Source organism: Sinocyclocheilus grahami, unplaced genomic scaffold (assembly GCF_001515645.1).
Source record: "Sinocyclocheilus grahami isolate Dianchi unplaced genomic scaffold, SAMN03320097.WGS_v1.1 scaffold65.1, whole genome shotgun sequence".
NCBI classification, from domain to species: Eukaryota; Metazoa; Chordata; class Actinopteri; order Cypriniformes; family Cyprinidae; genus Sinocyclocheilus; species Sinocyclocheilus grahami.
The window spans coordinates 198,774-221,453 of record NW_015505244.1 but is presented as its reverse complement, the minus strand read 5'-3'; the positions used below and the strand labels follow the sequence as shown (position 1 = coordinate 221,453).

Genomic DNA, 22,680 nt, shown 5'->3' with positions numbered 1-22,680 from the left:
ACTCAGAAACCAGGAGAATACAAACACATAATGTGCGTCACAGAAACATGGCTCTAATTCAATGTGGTTTCGCTGGACATTTCATGCAGACAGAATCATGAGTGAGCAATAAGAAAGTAGGTGGTCTTGGCTATTTTGTAAATAAATTGTGCATCGCAAGACATATTGCTGTCAATCCAGACTGGTGGCATGAACGTAAAGCTGCTGAGTCCTTGTTAAAATCGAATGACATTTTATTTTTACAGACAGTACACCTCATTTGTGCTAAGATTTTCAAAAGCTATGGACAGTCATGCAGCCCACCAATAACGTCAGGACAAGCAGCAGTAGGAACGGTTATGAGCACCCGGCAGTATAGCAACCTGGGGACCTCCAGCGATAAAATCACTGAACAGGGTTTAACTTATGGATGTCTTTTATATGGTAACGTCAAGGAAGGATTAAACTTCATTGCTTTGCCTCATCTCTCATATAAACTTGTCATTCAGCAGCTGTCTGCTAACACCAGAAGTGTAAGGAAGCAGTGCCGTTAGGAGGAAACACTTTGATATGCTATAGAGGATATTGTGGAACTCAGTCACTGTACTGCAAACTGATTGTGAACAAATCAAAATAACAAAAGGACACTAAGGACGATTTGATTTATAGTGGCTGGTCAGCCCTTTCAACTCTTCCGCCAGCTTTTCTAGCCCTTCACTTTCCGCACTACCCTTTACTTGCATATGCACCTTACATTGGATTTTTTTTTCTATTTCACACTTGAATTTCTCCTTTGGGGTCCAGACATTTTAAGAAATTCTAAGAACTGAGAAGGCTGAGAAGGATTTAGACTGTCTAAATCGGGCTGTCACTACAATAACGTAAATATCTTCTAATATTCTACAACTATGCCTCAAGATATAAAATGACTGAAAGTGTCTTAAATGTAGAGTTCAGAAAACAGAGAGATAAAGCAACAAAGATTTGTTTTCAAATAGCACCCTTTGAAGTCAACATGAAATGGTAGTTTTCTCTGTAAATGTGCATTGTAAAAAAAATTGAAGAAAAAATATAGAAATGCTAGCATAAAAACCTATTAATTAGTTCACTGTACATTACCTTACCATTCGTATTAAATTTAATCTGAAAAACAAAATAAACATAACATTTTACTCTAAAAAAAAAATTTTTAAGTAAAAATTATAGAATTTATGGTACAAAATATATGTAAGTTTACAGTAAAATGTTTTTTTTAAGTATGACAAAAAATGATTGTATTTGTAAATAATTAAAAATTAATGAAGTATTATACTATACTAAGTGCATAATAAATGTGTTATTTTGCAACAACTTTACGTATGTTAAGTGCTCTTTAAGATATGCTTAAGATGAACTTCAAGCTAACTGCAGTATATTTTAATATATTTAGTTCTGTTAAAAGTTTTTCACATTTACACTTCCTGAAGTACAGTTGTATTTAATGTATTTTAAGCCTCACTTTAATATTCTTCAAGAACATTTTCAATAGCATATCAGCTCATTAGAAATGCATTCCTATTAGTTTGTTATAAAGCTATTTTTAGCATTCTAAAATGGTATATTAAAAAGTACAAAAATCATTCAATTCAAATGACACACATGTACATACACATGTACATACACTTTCACATCTAGAAAACGTTAATGTACTATATATCTTGTGTGCATTACAAAAATACATTCCTTGAGTACATTTTAAAAAGTACAGCAGCATATACAAACTAAATATCAGTGGGATGCTATAACAGAACTACTTCAATCAATTCGTAGAACATTTCTTGGTTACACTTTATTTTAAGTTGTCCTTGTTACAGTGTAATTATGCATTTAAGTACTGAGTAATATTAATTAACTACATACGGTTAGGATTAGGGTTTGGCTTAGGGTTACTTGCATGTAATTATGCATAATTAATTTTTATTATAATAGAAAGTACATGTAACATTTGTAACAAGGACACCTTAAAATAAAGTGTTACCCATTTGTTATACTTGTATTACTGGAAAGTACACTATGACTATTCCATCACTGAATAAAAATGAATCACAATGCAATTTTCTGCACACACACATAAAGAAGTTACTGTAAAACAATAAAGCACAGTGTATTTTTTTTTACAAACTCAAGTTAAACCTGCAAATAACTGAACCAAAGAAACATTTTAAATGTCACCATCTTCATAGTCAGCTTCAAGTGCAGAATCACTTTTTTCAATTTTAAAGTCTATTCTCTGGTGAACCGGCAACCAGTGGAGAGATCTGAGGATAGGAGTGATATGTTCATTTTTACGACACTAAAGAAGTCTTGTATTTTGGACTAGCTGAAGGCGAGCAATTTGAGACTTAGATATACCACAATATAAAGAGTTGCAGTAATCTAGCCGAGACGTAACAAACGCATGAACAGCCATTTCTAGAGTTTTGGGAGTGATAGAGTCTGATTTTAGACAATAGACGAAGCTGATAGAAGCTGGATCCGATTACGGAGGAGATGTGTTTGTCAAATTTTAAAGGCTGATCAACAAGGACACCTAAGTTCCGCACCCGTGAGGATCTAAAGGCAGATAAACTCTCCAAATCAGGGTCTATACACTGAGAATTCTCATTCATAATTGATATGAGATCTAAACATACTTACCACTCACTTCTTTGCTTGTCTCTTTGATCTGATTTCAATTTGCCTTCTATTGCTTGTTTGGTCTCTTACTGTATCTCGTACCTTGTCAGTGGCGTGCGCTTTGCTTGGCCATTTGTTGTGATAAACAGGAAAGTGTGTCCAGCTGAATTCAATTTGAGTTTTGTTAAACGAATAAAAAAGAAGCTTAGTTTACCGCAGAAGCGGTCGCGGCTGCGGTCGTGTGAAGACCGAAGAGTGTAAAGACCATCGACTCCACTGGGCAGGGACACCGGCAAAGGATAAGTATCGCTTTTTATTTCTGCTCTTTTCTACTACTTGTTTCACTTCTGTTTCAGTTTTTTTATAACCATTTCTTACTATGTGTCAGTAAGTTGTTGTTATTTTAGCATGTGTGTTTGGCTCAGTGTTATTTTTTTAGGATTACTGATAAACTAATGTAATTTGATTTGTATTCGTTATCTATTTTAGTTTTAGTTACAGTTGTAGTAATGTTGTCATTTTATTAGTTTTTTATTCTGTCTATATAGGTTTTTTATTAAGTTTTAGTTTTATTTAATTTGAGTTATTTCAGTACTTCAACATACAAAATGGAAATGAAATAATATATATATTGGATGTATTTATATATATGTACATGTATATGTATATGTGTGTGTGGCTGAACATACACATATGTAGTTGTTTTTTGGTATTTGGCTTAGTGTTATGTTAGAATCATTATTATACTCATACCTTTTGTTCTTTTAATATTTAAAATTGTTTTTAGTTTAATTTTTTTGTTTTCATATAAATGTTTAGTTTTGAAATTTTGTTGTATGCATTTGTCATTTTTATTTAATTTCTTTTATTTTCTTAAATGTGTATATATATTATTTATAGAGTTTTAGCTTTTAGTTTTAATTACTTTTTCTTATTTGTAAATCGCTTTGGATAAAAGCGTCTGCTAAATGACTAAAAGTAAAGTAAAGTATTGCGGCTGAACATACACATATGTAGTTGTTTTTTGGTATTTGGCTTAGTGTTATGTTAGAATCATTATTATACTCATACCTTTTGTTCTTTTAATATTTAAAATTGTTTTTAGTTTAATTTTTTTGTTTTCATATAAATGTTTAGTTTTGAAATTTTGTTGTATGCATTTGTCATTTTTATTTAATTTCTTTTATTTTCTTAAATGTGTATATATATTATTTATAGAGTTTTAGCTTTTAGTTTTAATTACTTTTTCTTATTTGTAAATCGCTTTGGATAAAAGCGTCTGCTAAATGACTAAAAGTAAAGTAAAGTATTGCAACAGCAGCTGATCTGAACAAAAAAAACAACAGGCAGGCAAATGATGATTAGTGATGTTACAATGTACCTGGTGGGTAATATAATCAAAACCATCTCAGCCTTAGCAGTTTCAGATGTCTTCTCTCTTGAAAGCATTTTTTTACCCACATTCAAACAGGCAATAAAGTTCTCAAAATTGAACGAAAACACCAATCAATAAACGCTACTCTATTTGGCAGGACAGCTCAAGACAAAGTAATTGTATGGTCATAATAATGTGGTGTTTTTCAAACTTTTCAAACAAAATGTACTTCTAAATTAGGCCAATTAGGCCAAATGACAGACAAATTCTACTACCTAGACTTCAAGCAACCATATATCCAGTGGCTATAGTTGCTATATAACTAGTTAGTAAGTGTCATGTTACAGGTGTTACAGCGGTTAACGTTAGCATTTCCCGTGTTAACTAACTTTAGCAAATGCACACCAGCACTATCCACCTAGGAAAAACTGGGATGATTTCTGCTAAAAACATGTTACCATCTCAACAGCATACAACGCTGTGATTGGTCTATTACCTGCAAAGCCGATTTGAAAAGCTTGGCTCTGATTGGTCAAACTGAATGTAGCTACTGCGCTTAAAAAAAGACAAGTAACAGAAATGAAATGCTTACCTAGCGTCACAAAACACTTAGGTTCCAAATCCACACACATAGACGCTTTAAGAAGCTGGGAAAATAAATATATAAAAATGAATGTTTTATTTAATTTAACAGTTCACCCAATGAACAGTTGAAAAAAATTCTGTAATCAAGTACTCAACTTCATGTTATTTTATATTTTAATGAAATCTGACAGATGTCCCTCCACTGAAAGTCACCAACAATGTTCATGTTTCAAAAAGTTCATTGCAAAAATAATCCATATGAATCGAGTGGTTTCTTCCAAGTCCTCTGAAGAGACATGATTGCTCTATATGACTTAACAGTTTTAATTTAGACTTCACATCCATCGACGCACATACACTCGCACATCAGAACTGGTCAACGGAAGGTCAGGCATGCTTGCCTGATGCTCAAGAACCAATCAGGTTTTGTAACACGTTACGCAAGCATGCCTGATCTTCCACAAAAGCCAATGAGGTTTGTTTTCACATATCACGCGGTAGGTTGAGCTTGTTTGAATTTAGGAACATAAACAAGTAAATGGTGTATCTTTGGAAAAATTATTTATACACTTAAAATGATATGGTGTTGAAATGCTTGTGGAAAGTACAGTTAATAGCCTATTACAATTAATGTATCATGTTATGTATTTAAAAGTGAAATTGAAATGTATTTGAATTGTATTACAAGATGCCAAGAATTCTTTTACAAGTACAAACAAATAAAAACAAACAACCTATTGATTTTAAGTATGCTTATTACTAAGGCATAGTTGACAAAATTATATTTATAATACATTATAAGTTGGTACAAAGTAAGAATGCATTTGCATATTTTATAGACTTAGCTATAATATATTTAAGTGCGAGTGAATTAATATACTCTATAGTATATATTAAAATGTTAAAAAATATTTTGCAAGATATCTTCCTTTTGAAAAGTAGGATGAAGCACGTTCATTACCTAAATATTTGAAATATATTGTAGTATAGGTCTACATATGGTTATAAATAAGATACATATACTTTAAACCCACTAAAAGCTGTATCATTTTACTACGTTCTTGTACAAAGTATATATAAATATATATTTTAAGAAAGATTACAATAAGTATGTTTTCTAAAATGTCACAACAAGTATACTTGTGTTTTAGTATGTTTCTTAAAAGCGTAACTAAGCATATATTTATTACCAATATAGCCTACTTCTACTTTTAAAAAGTATATTAAAATGCAATTCAATACATGTTTAATGCACTTCAAGTAAGCATGTTAGGAGAACAAATAAATATACTATATGAATTTCAAGTACAATAGTAGTTATTTTTCACCTGGGAAGCATAAATGCTCAATTCATCTTCTAGCAAACAGCCCACATTAAAAATGCATAGGAGACAAAATATCGCCCAAAAAGGTCACGATGACCCATGCTTTATTCCAAAAATAATCTGACAAAGGGTTTCTTATTCAGCTGCTGTCTTCCAGAGCCTGATCTGAGACCGATGCCCTGGCATAGACTTTAGTCGTGTGGAGCGGCCCGTGTGCCTCCACAGCCAGCTCTATGTACAGGGGAAGCAGAGCACAATGTAAAAGGAGAGGAGGGGCAGGAAGGAAGGAAATCCTGCTCACACTGACACAAAAGCTGAAGGAACTCACCGGCCAGAGCCCCTCATAGCCCCTTGTGCACTCACAAACAAGACACACAAGACTGCACACCAACGTAACGGGACACAAACGTCTGCAAGTGTAAAACAATTTCAAAATCACACAAAAGGTCATTGTAGAACATGTATGAAGTTCACTTTACATTCATTGCGTTACTGTGGTGGTGGAAACTGAAACCAAATGATGGAGGGCTTTCACAGGTGATTAGACGCTTCCAGCTCCATCACGGAAACAAACAACCGCAGGACCCCAACAGCAGGAAGGTCACAATTCCTCCCCACCAGCGACAACTTCCTTGTTCTTAAGCACCATCATGTACATTCAGACTGAACACTGAACATCACCTCTAAATTCCCTCAGGGGCACAAAAAGACTCTGTTCTCTTCCATGAATTGAACTGTCACTAGAATAGAAAAATGGCTGACACATTTTGCGCTCACGCTGTGCATTTGGAATGAGGCGACCTGCCCTGAGCCTCGGGGAGCTAGTTAAGCATACTGTTTAAAAAGAGAGGATAAGATAAAGGAAGGCCTCCGTTGGTTATAACGTCTGTCTGCGGCGCATGAGAACTCCTATGACCTTACAGTGGAAAAAGAAAGCCGAACTCATTAGAAAGATTGGAATCTTAATGATCCTCCATGTAGCAAGGGGAAAATGCAACTCCGTGTAAACAAAGTATTGGGACATAATGGATGGAACATTATGCAGGAGGTGAAGGCTGTAAAGATTGGCAACAGACAGGGACAGAAAGCGTGTTAAAGTGAGAAAGAAAGCAATGCTAGCTTTTGATAGGCTGACAAAGGCCAAAGGTGACAGTGATGGCTGAGTCAACCATGTCCGCACTCCAATTATTCTCTGCTTCCAGGGCTTCAAACCCAACATGTATGGAGTAATTTTTGTTCCTTTAGTGTGGATCCAAAATAGATAGTTTCGCAAACAGTTACCACTTTTCTTTTGGATGAGTTCCACAAGCCTACTTAAAGTCTTAAATACTTAAATAAGGATTAAGTGTTGTATCCTCTAATATCCTTTATCTTTTTGCCACCTTAATAACTCACACACAGAACAAGCACTGTCATTCCAGTGGAAACAATATAAAAAAGCATCTTTCAGTCATCAGTGATTGCTAACTCCACCCTTTGAGCTTAGATTTTTTTTCTTAATTTGCAAAAAATGACTTGCAAGCAAACTTTTTAACATCTGTGCAAAAAAAACAAAAATCTCAAGTAAAACACTTTGATGTGTATGCAAAACTTTTTGCCAAGCAAAACACATTTTTTGAAAAAAAACCTAAAGTTTTTGAGACTCAATGACTCAACAAAAATGTCAATTTTAGCAATTTCTTTTTTTTTGAGACTCAAACAAGTCTTAAAATGAAACAATTTTGAGATCAAAACTTTTTACTCAAAAGTGTCAATCTAAGTTTTGAGAGCAGAAGGTAAAGAAACAAGTTTTCAAGAGCAAAATGTTTTGAGAGAGTTTTGAGGAAGAAAAGAGTCAAAAACAAACTAAATATTGAGAGCAATGCATTTTGAGACTCAAAAAAAATGAGTTCAACTAATGGTGGTTTTCAGCAGTGAGAAATGGGTGAAGAGGGCGCGATAATCAAGCCCCCATGTTTCCAGAGCAACAGATGGATAAACCAGGATACCAAGAGGAAGAAGTCGAGGATGGAGAACTGTGACCCCGAGGGATGGGGTTGCAGGGTTCACTGCTTGGCTGGGAAAAGATACAAACTTTTTGCCAAGCAAAACACATTTTTTGAAAAAAACCTAAAGTTTTCGAGACTCAATGACTCAACAAAAATGTCAATTTTAGCAATTATTTTTTTTTGAGACTCAAACAAGTCTTAAAATGAAACAATTTTGAGATCAAAACTTTTTACTCAAAAGTGTCAATCTAAGTTTTGAGAGCAGAAGGTTAAGAAACAAGTTTTCAAGAGCAAAATGTTTTGAGAGAGTTTTGAGGAAGAAAAGAGTCAAAAACAAACTAAATATTGAGAGCAAAGCATTTTGAGACTCAAAAAAAATGAGTTCAACTAATGGTGGTTTTCAGCAGTGAGAAATGGGTGAAGAGGGCGCGATAATCAAGCCCCCATGTTTCCAGAGCAACAGATGGATAAACCAGGATACCAAGAGGAAGAAGTCGAGGATGGAGAACTGTGACCCCGAGGGATGGGGTTGCAGGGTTCACTGCTTGGCTGGGAAAAGATACAACCCCACCCCCTCCTCCCCAATCCGTGCTGGTCATATGACACCAACAAATCAACAGGCCTCAGACTGACTGTAAATAAACAGAACAAGAGAAAAAGGACAACGAAGCAATTTAAGTATATCAATGGAGTAAGAAAAAAAAGAATCCAAGGCTTTGCTTTGCAATTGCTAAGGTATGCCAAATGTTTTTAGCATGTTATGTGGAAAAGTTGAATATGTTTGAAAAGACTGTAAGTTGTCTGAACAACAAGACCAATTTACACTTGGCCAAATCACGTTCTGTATGCATCTTAAACCACCTTCTGAGTGACCGAATGCATCTCAAATGTGTTTTACAGGCTTGGTCACATTCTCAGATCAGGAAAAGACTAATTGTATATACTCAAATAAGGCATTGGTTTAATTATTTAAGTCAGCCCTGTGTTTAATTTGTGTTTGTGGGTAAGCTGCCCTGCTATTTTTGTTCTAATGAGTCAAACAGTAGGAATCCTACATTGTCAAGTAACTTTGAAAACTGTACCACATCATCTTCAAACAAATTTCTAAATAGACCAAGAAATGTCTATGGGTACTTTTAAAACTTGTGTTTACCCCAAAAGCAAAATAAAAGTAATTGCCGTTTGTGGTGCAAAATCCCTTTTTGAAGTTTTATTATTAAGCATTAAAAAACATACATTTTTTTTGGGTGGTCAATTCCTCCAAACCCACAGGGTATTGCGAAAGAAAAACTCTGCAGAGGGACCACTTAATCCAGAGCTAAGACTCCAGAGAACACATTATGCAGCAACACGGCTGTTTTCCTACTGAAAGAGGACATGAAAGCTTCCCCCCTGTTCACTCCTGTTGGATTCACTCTGCAAGTACTGATGAATCCTCATGCTGGTCGATTGTACTTCTCATTTGCTTGAGTGACCTTTATCATGAGCTCAAGGGCATATACAGTAAAAAGCCTAGTGAGGCACTTCTTACAGAGGATCGTCATTCTTAGCCTCCAGTTAACAAATATAAACATGATTATCTGAAAGCGCCATTATCAGATCTATATCGAGCTGTTATGTAAGCTATTCTAGGGATATCTCAGAAAATATATTTTAAGAGACTTCCTCTATCTCACGTGAATTGCCAGACACTGTTCTTGGCTCATCTGATAGCCAGACACAATTGCATAGCATGCCAAGTAACTGTCAATTAGCGCAGCTGGTATTTTACACTAAATACCAACTCAACAACAACTTTTAAGAGCAATTCCTCTCCAAGAACAAACTAACCATGACGGATATAGTGGGATAAACTGATGTAGCCAACTCTCCCCTGGATTCAAACGACCATTGTTTCCTAATTTCTTCTAACCTCTCCGGAATTCCTCCACCAGGAAATGTACTTTACAAAAGAGGGCAAAGAACCCGGGCTCTCACGTCACAGTCCCTCTCCTGGCAATACCTCCAGGCCGGTTCCACCGGAGAGCCATATTGTCTGGAAGTGACCCCCTTCATCTAATTCTCACAAACACAAAATGCCCTCTGTTCAGCATGGCACCAGTCCTCTGGGCACTCCGGGCCATGAAACACCACCCCCCAACAGCCATTGTCCCATACCACGGCCTGTTGTTATCATCTAACTTCAATTCTGCACAGGCTTCCTTTAGCCCCCAATCACTGCCCCTTTTTTTTTTTGGTCTAGACATTGAGGAATTCTGGTTAAGCCACATGGGCATTTCTGAGCAAGATGATTGGTTAAAAGTGATCAGTCACAGACCTGCAGTGGCACCCATGGAGGCTTTGATCCTTGAGAGCATGTGGATGATATTTCCCAGTGACTTGATAAAGTTTCCTCCTTAACCTCCTAATCACATACGGGGGTACAACAGCAAGCTTTCATCATCAAAAGAAGTACCTTTTCACCTCTGAAGAAATCGTGTTTAGCGCTGGCAATAAAACAAACTGAAATGTTTGGCTGGAATAATTCTATAGCTCTGTCTCACAAATACGATCTCCACAGGCTAATGATTTATTTAATTGGATCAAAATGGTCTGAATAGAGAGATTTCATTTAGTCTGAATGAATTTGAGAACTGCTTGTCTGCTGTCTCCAGATGGGGAATGTAAGCATGTGAATGTGCATGAAGGGTGGGGAAACACAGGTCATTGCTACATATCAATCATAAGGATGTTTCATCTGGTGGTTCAACTTGAATCTTTTCAGACTTATGAAAACTAAATTTCATGCTCTCTTTGCTTTCTTCAGTTTTAGATCAACATCTAGCTGTGCCTGACTGTAAAAACTATGCATTACATAAACAAAAAACTTATTTTCCCTTGTCAGGCCAAAGGGCTTACTGTATTCTGTTCCTCCAGTAGAGGCAGAAATTATATTAGTTGGTACAGTCCCACAGAGTGCCAGTCTGAGGTTTTCATTTTCAGTCCACCTGCTTTGCTTCAGTTCTTGGCTCAGACTCAAAAGCATTTACCTACTCTGCTCACTAAGCCTGAGCAAATCATGGACAGATGCATCCCTGCTAGAGACATCCAGTATGGAGATTATAATCATGCATAATGTTTACATTTTCCTGATTAACATAAAAATCTTTCCATTTTATTGTGATTTTCATCTGCAAGTTTCAGTACTGGATATCTCAGTTGCGACTCCTCAATGGAGACTTCTACTCAAGTCTTCGACTTCTGAGATGTTTCTCCTGTGAAAAAGACCTTAATCTCTCCGCCATCTTGTTTTCGAGTTTCAGAAAGAGTTCTCAATAACGTCTCAATTTTGCTATCAAAACTCAAAAGAAGTCAGCGCCGTCCACAGTATATGCTTACTACATGTGAACATTTCCCTGATAGCACACGTACATCACGGAGACGTCTATTTGACGTATTTTTTAGAGTGTTTGCTCATCTGCAATACATTTATAGGACGTTTCCTAGATGTCAAATAGACATTTAGAAAATGGTTTAAGATGTTTTTTTAGAATGTAGGCCTATGTAAAACTGACATCTTAGAGACGTCTATCAGATGTTTGTACACAGTAGATGCAATCTTTAACAGACGTCTTGCAGACATATGTGTGCTATCTGGGTTGTGTCTCCTTTGTGTCGATTTTAATTTTAGGAGAAACATCTATGGCGAAACTGATATGTACAAATAAGCAACTGAGAGTCTCCTGAGCTATAAAACCTCTGAGCAATGAACCTTTTCTCTGTGAATCCAAACATTGACTGCGTTCTTAGGGTCAACAGGAACTGGAGAGAAGCACTCCAACGCAGGGGGGGGACAAGGGGCACACATTAAATTGAGACATTTGACACATGAGAAATGTGCTTTTTCTTCTTAGATAGAGTTACAAATCAAAGCGATCAGCGGGACTGACAGGCATGGCACGGTCTGGGTTTCGAGGTTCACCGCTAGACCTCTGATGCTGCAGTACAGCCCATTTACACCACAAACGAGCGACACAACAACAAAATAGACCGCGCCCATTCAGGATGACAATTATGCGGGTCTGATGACTTGTCCAAATCAATAACTTAAAAGCATATATATATATATATTACTTACTTTTACTTTACTTTTTACTTTTAGTCATTTAGCAGACGCTTTTATCCAAAGCGACTTACAAATAAGAAAAAGTTATTAAAATTAAAAGCTAAAACTCTATAAATACTACATATATACACATTTAAGAAAATAAAATAAATTAAATAAAAATGACAAATGCATACAACAACATTTCAAAACTAAACATTTCAACGAAAACAAAAAATAAAGCTAAAAACAATTCAAAATATTAAAAGAACAAAAGGTATGAGTATAATAATGATTCTAACATAACACTAAGCCAAACACCAAAAAACAACTACATATGTGTATGTACAGCCACACACACATACATATACATATATATAAATACATTCAATATATATATTATTTCATTTCCATTTTGTATGTTGAAGTACTGAAATAACTCAAATTAAATAAAACTAAAACTTAATAAAAAACATATAAAGACAGAATAAAAAAAACTAATAAAATGACATTACTACAACTGTAACTAAAACTAAAATAGATAACTAATACAAATCAAACTACATTAGTTTATCAGTAATCCTAAAAAAATAACACTGAGCCAAACACACATGCTAAAATAACAACAACTTTTACTGACATATAGTAAGAAATGGTTCTAAAAAACTGAAACAGAAGTGAAACAAGTAGTAGGATATATATATAAAAACATATTTTAGCAAATAAGCATTCATAAGTTTAAACCAACATTTAAATTATTTAAAAGTATTTTCACATTTCGCCAAAAAGACGCTAACCTGATGGTGTAACCATAGCAACAGTAGGCTACGCCTCGCACGCTTAGTATCATCTATTAAAAAAAATAAAAGTTATTTTTTTTCTTTAAAAAGTATTTGAGATAACTGGCGTTTAGCAAACTGTGCAAATGGTAATAGGTGCCCGATAGAAACACCTTTAAAACCTCTGCATAATTCGCACACTCGCTTCTATTAGAATCAAATAAGCTGTCTACTGTAAGTGTACACAGTTTAACTTTCATCACACCCTTCAGCGAGAACTGACTGTGCGAACGCTCCGAGAGACTCACAGATGTGCGCGCTTGTAGCCTACGTTCATTAGGAGCGTTCATTAGGCCAGCCGTATGGATGGGCAATTGCTTCCTGATCTACCTGGGCTACAAATATGATATTATCCAATGAAACAATTACCCAAGTCGCACTCACCGAGAGAAACTCCAGCGTCCCAACATAATCCCGTTCGGTCTTCAGAAGTTCGTTCAAAACACAAACTCGCAAACGGAGCTGTTTCTCTAAATCTTTCCCACTTTGGGCACTGTGGTCGGCTTTGCTCTCCTCAGTCATTTCGATGGTCTTCTTGAGAGTCTTCAAAGTTGCAAGAGCAGAAGTTTAAACGAATTGACGCCGGCTGGAGGATTGAAACATGATGGGGAAAGCAGCGGACAAGTTCGGTAGAATGAATTTGAAAACAATCTACGAATCGGCTGCATTCAGAAGCAGCATCAAAGTTCAGCACTACTCTACACGCCTGAGAAAAGTGTAGTAATGGCTCTTGGACATCAATCAAAAACTTTGCTCCATGTGACTCCCAAGACCTTCATCCCAAATCCAGCCTCCCTCCAGCATGAAAAGGACAGGAAATAAACGGCTGGGAATTCGTGCCAGCACAGTGGGGAAATGTTGATGACATTGGGGGTAATTACAATGCAAGCTTTTCCCAGACTCCTATATTAGTTACATTACTTTGAAAAGCTGAATGGCATTAAAGAGAAGAGTAGAGGGGGGGGGGGTTAAAATGCTTCACAGATTATTCAATATTTGGATTTTTTTTTTTCACATCTGTAATACTAATTATAGCTAAGGCTATATGTGAGAAACTCTGTATAGTCCTAAATACATTAGCTAAGAAATGTTGTTTTTAAATTATGAGGGTTTTTTGCAGCACAAAAGTAAAGGAATGGAGCTTATTCAGCTGTTCAGTTCTTTTTACTTTAACATAAGCAAATAATTAATCCGTCTCCTGTTTTACTGAAATCATTAAAGCGTTAGAAAGAGAGAAGAAGAAAAAGGTAGAAAGAAAAAATCTTTATGAGCATCATCAGACCTTATATTTTCCCATTTGGGAAGATAAAAATTTAGCCTTCAGTGTAAAAATGTTTTTACAGTGGTGGTTATTGTGGTGCATGGAAAATACGATTTCAGTTTTCAAAAAATCAAAAATTTACATGTTTGATTCAATGTGCTACTTGCCATTTCTTTGTAATTATGAAATTTACTTGCAACTTCTGAGTGAAAATTGTTTTTTCCCCCACTGTAGTTAAATCTATTAGAAACAACTAATCCCATGATTTTCTTGTTATATAAATCAAGAAAACCGCCCAAAAAATCTATAAAGATTTTGTCAATTTGTTTAAATGAATTGGTTATAATTAAGTCAAAAATATTATTTAATATTGCCGATACAACCGAATTATATTCATTTATACGACAAAACATTATATGGGTTAAATATAAGGTAGAAATATCTTAAATAATTAGTTCACTTCCAGAATAAAATCCAATCCAAGATATTCATGTCTTTCTTTCTTATGTCGCAAAGAAATTAAGGTTTTTGAGGAAAACATTTCAGGATTTGTAATGTTTTTAAAGGAGACATATTATGCCCCTTTTTACAAAATGTAATATAAGTCTCTGGTGTCCCCAGAATGTGTCTGTGAAGTTTCAGCTCAAAATACCCCACAGATAATTTATTATATCATTTTGAAAATGCCTATTTTGAGTGGAAGCAGAAACACACTGTTTTTAGGGCCTGTCTCTTTAAATGCAAATGAGCTGCTGTTCCCCCTTTTCCAGAATAGGGCTGCGCCATTACAGCTCCTACCTGCTAAAAACATCTGTTTTGGTTCTGATTATCATGTTTATCGTTATGTCTGTGAAGGTAAACAGCTGGGAAATAAATCGCATGTTTATTTTAGATCTGTGTGGCTGCAGCAATATACAGTAAATAAATCAATAAATCCACTGCTCTCTTGTCTCCTCTGAGGCTGGGACTGTAAGTAGGGTTCTGTGCTCGTCTGTGCAGCCAAAGACAGAACAGTTAAGAAGTTTTGCTCAAACTTTAGTCCATGGCATTAGAGTTAGTACACCGTTGTCACTTGCGAAAACACAATAATTGTGCCGTGAGTGTAAATTTACAGATTAAGGTGCGGTAATATTATAATGATATCCCTTTGCCACGTCACCAAGGGAGCGAAATCAGACGCTTGCAGAAAAAGGCTTCCCAAAACAAAGCTACTGGGTTAATCTTTTTTTGCGTTTCCTTGGTTGGTAGATGCACTGGGGACCTGATTATAGCACTTAAAACCTGGAAAAGTCTGATTTTCATGATATGTCACCTTTAAAATAAATTTTTAAAATATAATGGACTTCAATGGTGGCCAACGGGCTGAAGGTCCAAATTTCAGTTTCAATACAGCTTCAAAGGGCTCTACAGGATCCCAGCCGAGGAATAAGGGTCTTATCTAGCCAAACCATTGGTCATTTTCTAAAAAATACTTTTTAACCACAAATGCTCATCTTGCAGTTGTTTCTTTGCAACTGAAGAAAGAAAGACATGCATGAACATCTTGGATGACATGGGGTGAGTAAATTATCAGGAACTTTGTATTCTGAAAGTGAACTAATCCTTTAAACCACCAATTGCAGGTTATCATTTTTGCAGTGTGATTGTGCTGCCAAATTGACAGTACCAATATATATTCAGTTACAAAAAAATCTAAATTGCATGCATTATTTTTATTATATAGTTTCCCTGCCAAACATTTTTTTATTTCTCCAAGCTGTGCCCTTTCTGCTCAGCTCAACAGGATAATATTTGACTCTCAAGCAAGGAGATCTCTGAAATGTGGCCTGTGCTCTTGTATTCTCAGTACCAGTCTGCTTATTTCCCTCTGCGGACCGAGTGTTTGCCCTGTGAAGTGTCTGCCAAATTGAAATAGCTCAATAAAATTTGATCAGCCGAGCAAAATATTTAATATCGCCCAGTTATTGACTCACTGAACACAGTATCCTCTGGAGGAGCTCTGCTGTGGTCAAATTAGAGACCTTCTACTAGCCTGGATTAAAATGTTATGACATGAACTGAGAAATGTTTAGTTTATGAAGACATGGGGTGTAGCATCAGAACTGAGGGAGTGAGAAGATGTGACACTTCTTTATTACTATCAGACACTGCCCTCTAGTGTTAGACAATTACATCTAATAGACATAGACTTGTATTGTACAAATAAGTTCTCTCTCTCTCTCTCTCTCTCTCACACACACACACACACACACACACACACACATATATATATATATATATATATATATATATATATAGTAAACAGTAACAATTGTTATTATTATTATTATTAAATTTGGTTAATTATAGCAATACATATTCAGACCCCAACTGCTAATATGTACAGTTCATTCCTATTAATTAGTACCAGAAGTAAAATCATATCTTTCATGCTTTTCTTTATATATACGTTTTTTTATTATTATTATTATTTACATTTATTCATGCTTTTACAGAATCTTCAGCTACAGCATGGCAATGTATACAGTGGCTCCAAAATGTATTTGGAAACTTAATCCAACCTGAAATTTTTTTTATAGAACATCAAACTCTTATCAAACAGCATTCATCGAACTGCACTCACAAGTAGCATTGATGGTCCAAACACACAGTCCCCACAAACAATGACATGCTAAATAATGTCCAAATGAAAATGCAGGGTTTCATTGAGGGTTAATGGAATGAAAATCTCATTAGCTGTGTATAAAAACAACTGAAGTCAATAGAGAGTCCCTACCATAACAGAAAAACAAACGTGTGCGTGCGTTCAAGTGGTCAGAAATATGAATATATATTTTCTACTGAATCAGATCAACCAAGGTTTATTATCTTATGTTAGCCTTTAAAATAATAAGAATAATAATTAATGCTGTCAAATCGATTAATCGCATCCAAAATAAAAGTTTGTTTACATAATATATGTGTGTGTACTGTGTATATGTATATGTATTATATGTATATATTTAAGAAATAAACAGGTATGTAACATATTTATACATATTTTATAAATCATATATAAATATGAATATATATATATATATATATATATATATATACATGTACATATTTCTTAAATATATATAAAAAAATATACACATGTATGTGTATTATTTATGTGTATGTGTATTTATATATTCATATTAATATACACAGTACACACACACATATATTATGTAAACTCAAACTTTTATTTTGGATGCGATTAATTGCAATTAATCGATTTGACAGCACTAATAATAATATATATAGTAAAGTATCATGATAAATTCTTACACAAATTCTCTCAAACAAATTCTCTTTTTTCTTTGAATAACAGAGAATGACAGAATCACATTTCCCTTTGAAATAATGCCCTTATTTTACATTTAACACAACCCCATCTCCAGCATCTGCAGATATCTGAAGAAGAATTTATCTGACCCATGGCTGTGAAGAAAACAATTTTCAGGGCTTTGACAGATAAAGTACTATATAAATATGGGCATGTTTCTTCAAATTCATATTTCTCTGTCTCAGTTCACGTCACCCCACATGTTATTCCAGTAGTCTGAGGGCACGTTTAACACACTAAATATCTTCAGTCACGCACAAGACTGATGCCACTTATTTAACAAGAGCTCAGTAAATCTCCCTCCCTGCCTGAGAAAAGGAAGTGTGATCTTGTTACTTATTTAATATACACATCTGTAAGTTGAATCTTTGAAGTATCTCAGAATTACACTCCGAATCCAATACAGGTGTCTGAAATAAAATAACACACGGTTACTATAGTTCCTGCAGGTCATAACAAATATGTATGTAAGTATGGATTCAATTGGAGGCAAAAACAACAGTAGGAAAACCAGGTCTTGAACAAATATAGCCCAACTAATGCTTGTGGAACAAAACAAGGTGAAGTTTTACAGTAGCCTATACTGGTTGCTAGGGTGTTCTGAGTGGTTGCTAGGTGGTTTCCTACTGGCCCAAGTCAAAAGCACCTTTAAGTCTGTATGATAGGTCATAAGCAGCCATTTTTTTAAATTCTCGTCACTTTGGCTCAGTTAGGTCAGATTTTTACTTACTCTGCCAAAATGTATGTATGTATGTATGTATGTATTAGTTTGTTTGTTTATTTGCTGGCAATGCTATTTATATTTGCTAGAAATATTTATATTTATATTTTCCATAATTTTTTAATGGTACGTTCTTGTTCACATTGTTTGCCAAAAGTAATTTTGGAACAACATACGATGCAAAACATTATAATTTGTAGTTTTCAACACATTGCTATTGTGTCTCTTAAGTCATTTTTGCATTATCCTGGTGACAAATTAATATCAACAGAATTTGCAACAACAATATGCAATATAATCACATGCAAACAAAATGGTTTGTGAGGTGCATATATTATCACTCCAGCCAAGATATGAATCAGGATATGCCCAATGGTGGGAATTAAATATGTTATATAGAGGGTCCAAACATGTAACTTTCCTATATAGAGCCTAAAGAATTATTGTGAAATGGTGTGGTGTTTCTTCTTTTTTAACTCAGAAGACAGAAGATCTGTCTCCACTAGAGCAGGAAGATCAGTAGGAGGAATGGGAGGGACGGTTCTCTAGTCTAGAAAGTAAATTGTCTTGGCCCTCCACAGGTAATTTTATGCTGGTTTTGTCTTTCTGATCCATTTTCTTCTCAAACCAGCTCTCTCTAGAGCTTAATGGAACACAGATCTTGAGTGAGAAATGTGCAGCTCTACACCAAAGCCTAATCTCCCATAAATCAGCCTAGGATGACAACTCTGTTCCTCACAACTATGATATCACCCTATTGTGGCTGTTTGAAGATGATACAAACGTGTTTTCATTTGATTCTTGCCCGCGCCATTCACATTTTTCGGAGACAGTGACCTTTTTGCATTGTTAGTACCAGAGATTCACTTGCTGGTTTCTATTACATAATGACTCACACAAGCTTCATTCTGACTGAAATATATGTCAGGGCAGGCAATAAAATAATTAATAGATTTAAGGTCTCACCAAATAAATGTCTGTGGAACATGTGTGTGCTGCAGAGTAAAGGGACCAGCACAAATCCAAACTTCAGGCTTAGTCTGGCATTTACAAAAAATGACCCTAATAGATGAATGAACTGGGTTTGGATATAGTAGCAACTATACACTTGAATTTAATTGGCTCCCTCTCTTTAATACAAAAAATGAATGATGTTCGTCCTATTAATGGTTCTCATATGATCATCCATACATGCAAAACTGTACTAAAATACTCTTATGGAGGTTTTTGCACTACTTATTCAACTGAGCCGCAAAAATGTTAAACAAACATTGCGATCAGTGTACTGTAGTATGATTCCTGAACGAATATGAAACATTTGTAGTGATTTAAAAGCATACATCACAACCAGTGCAGTCTGACTCCCATACGAATGACTCTTATGAGCAGGTTCATTTTATATATGAAAACATACAGCGCATACAGCAAGCAAATGGTCTGAGATCTTTTGAAATGATTCCTTTTGGCAAAACTAAAACAAACTAAAGTGACCAGGGTAGTTAGTTAGACTCTCGAACGAATGACTGTGATGAATCGGTTCTTTTTAGAAAATCAAAAACACACAGCGTACTAATACTAAAAGGCTACTAGTAATAATCGTGAGACGTAAAATAGTGTAGTTGTTCATATGACAACATATAGAACCATAAGGAATCTGAACTGAATCATTAAAATATTTATTTTCTTTATGTGTATCTGTCTTTTGTTAACAGTGTTTGCATAATTTGCCATTTCATTTGCAATCCCAAACAGGCCACACAGAGCTGCATGAACTGTCTGCAAGTATATACTTTAGAACAAACATTGGTACCATATTCAGAATCAAGTACTACTTCCAAACCTCCAGGCTTGAAGGACTTGTATAGCCTACTTAGGCTGTCTTTTACTACCACAAAGCTATAAAGGTGTTTCAAACGGCATCCCTGCCATCAGAGGCTTCAACAAACCACCTTCAGTCTATAACCACCAACCCTATTTATGTATTTATTTAAACTCCTCTGGTCCCCCACAAAGCATGAACACGATCTGCTTTAGTTAGGAACCAAGTCATGAATATGCTACTGTATTTCAACCTGTCTATATTCCTCAAAACACGTCAGAGCTGTTTTTCTTGAGTGCAAAACTTAACCACTGGTCAGAAATATGATTCCGTTGGGCAGACCATGTGGGAAGCTTGTAAACAGCTATTTTTGTTATTGCTGAATGCAGGAGTTTCATGATTCTTTTCAATGTGGTGGCTAATTGTATTCAAGCTATATTGAGGACAAAAATTATGATGGACATCAGCAAGTAAGTGAAAGGCAAGTGTGAAATTCAAGTCACTGTTAAATGCTAATTGCTTTCTTGAACTTAGTTAGAAGATGCCATTGCTATAATAAGCAAATGTGCAGCGCAAGAATGAGAGAATATTAATTTTAAGTTTCATTAAATATTTTTGCAAACCACGTTCACAAGGACCCTTCAGTCTATAACCATCAACCCTATTTATGTATTTATTTAAACTCCTCTGGTCCCCCACAAAGCATGAACACGATCTGCTTTCGTTAGGAACCAAGTCATGAATATGCTACTGTATTTCAACCTGTCTATATTCCTCAAAACACGTCAGAGCTGTTTTTCTTGAGTGCAAAACTTAACCACTGGTCAGAAATATGATTCCGTTGGGCAGACCATGTGGGAAGCTTGTAAACAGCTATTTTTGTTATTGCTGAATGCAGGAGTTTCATGATTCTTTTCAATGTGGTGGCTAATTGTATTCAAGCTATATTGAGGACAAAAATTATGATGGACATCAGCAAGTAAGTGAAAGGCAAGTGTGAAATTCAAGTCACTGTTAAATGCTAATTGCTTTCTTGAACTTAGTTAGAAGATGCCATTGCTATAATAAGCAAATGTGCAGCGCAAGAATGAGAGAATATTAATTTTAAGTTTCATTAAATATTTTTGCAAACCACGTTCACAAGGAATTCTCATTGGAACCGCTTTTCCAGGATCAGCTTTCCTGTCAGTGCCTGTCTGTGAGGGTAATTTGTTGCACAGTAATTGGGTGTAAAACAGGTGGCAGAGTGTTGACACAGGGGGAAGCATTTGAAAAATGTGCTGCTGCCGTGCAATTACAAAGCCCTGCTGGTTCAAGACCTTTAACCACACTACAGACTGATAAATACAGAATCAAATGGAGGAATGCTGTAGCTACAATTAATGGGAGTCACCAAGAGCTGGAGGGAGCTACTCAAAACAAATGCCAGTTTCTACCTCTTAAAAGTCATCTCTGGGATGATAGGATAACTGAAGGAAGAATGAAATGAAAGAATAAACATAATCGGTCCAACTTTGATCTGCACTCTTAACCATTCAAACTTCAGGCTCCTTGGTTGGTAGAGGGAGTGTCTGTTGTTTACATCTATACCATATATTACAATAAGTTGGAGAAAAAATTACCAGTGCCATATTTTTTTATTTAGCCTGGCAGATTATAAAACCAGGAGGGGAAAAATTCCACAGACTCACACTGAAGGACAGATCTGAGCCAGATCAGAATATCACAGAAACTTGACGTGGACTCTATGCATGCAATCACCTACCCAGCTAAACAAATATATTCTGAGAACATTTCACTATAACGTTACACCATTATGTTATAAAAACGTTACTTCTGAATGTTCTCTTTGGAGTGTTTGCTCATCTGCAATACATCTATAGGACGTTTCCCATCAGTTTCGAAAATGTGTATGACTTAGAGTGTATGCAAAACTAACATCTTATAGACGTCTATTAGATATTTGTACACAGCAGATGCTTTCCAGATTAAGCGATCTTTAACAGACGTCTTGCAGACGTACTTGTGCTATCTGGGGTGGGTATAACAACTACCTAGCAACCCAGATAGCACACGTACGTCTGCAAGACGTCTGTTAAAGGTCGCTTAATCTGGAAAGCATCTGCTGTGTAAACATCTGATAGACATCTTTAAGATGTCAGTTTTACATACATTCTAAATCATAAAAATCTTAAAGACATCTTCTAAACGTCTATTTGACATCTGATAGGAAACGCCCTATAGATGTATTGCAGATGAGCAAACACTCTATCGGGTAACTAACAATGACCCTGAACATCAATTTGCATTTAACACGCTAAAACCATTCAGAATACTTAAATGTTCTCAAAAAAATTAAACATCTAGTTGCACAGTAATGTATAGCCTATCTACAATGTTCTTTCTTTCTTTCACCTGGCAGAATATAAAAACAATAACCTTTCAGAACACATAGCAAATGTGTTTTTCTCCAAAAATTAAAATTCAGCTGCACAGTTCATTTCACTGCTATAAATGTATTATATTAGCTATATTCAATAGGCCTATGTGTAGCCTACACTCCATACGTGTTAATGTTTATGACATTTATAAGTATATTTTGTAGTGTGGCTTTAAAAAGTCAATTAAAAACACAACATCCATGGCATCAAACTGACGCTTCAGGCAGCCGCGACGAGG

At 35.4% G+C, this 22,680-nt stretch overlaps 1 protein-coding gene across 1 annotated transcript in view; it reads right to left on the bottom strand.

Annotated features, from left to right (window-relative positions):
* The window catches only part of prex2 (phosphatidylinositol-3,4,5-trisphosphate-dependent Rac exchange factor 2), a 134,887-nt gene extending 121,240 nt beyond the window's left edge, over positions 1 to 13,647 (bottom strand). The window contains exon 1 of the mRNA XM_016271792.1: positions 13,215 to 13,647. Within this exon, the coding sequence (XP_016127278.1) occupies positions 13,215 to 13,352 (138 nt within the window). The 5' untranslated portion in view covers positions 13,353 to 13,647. The remainder of the gene's footprint in view (positions 1 to 13,214) is intronic.
* Positions 13,648 to 22,680: the final 9,033 nt, after the last annotated feature.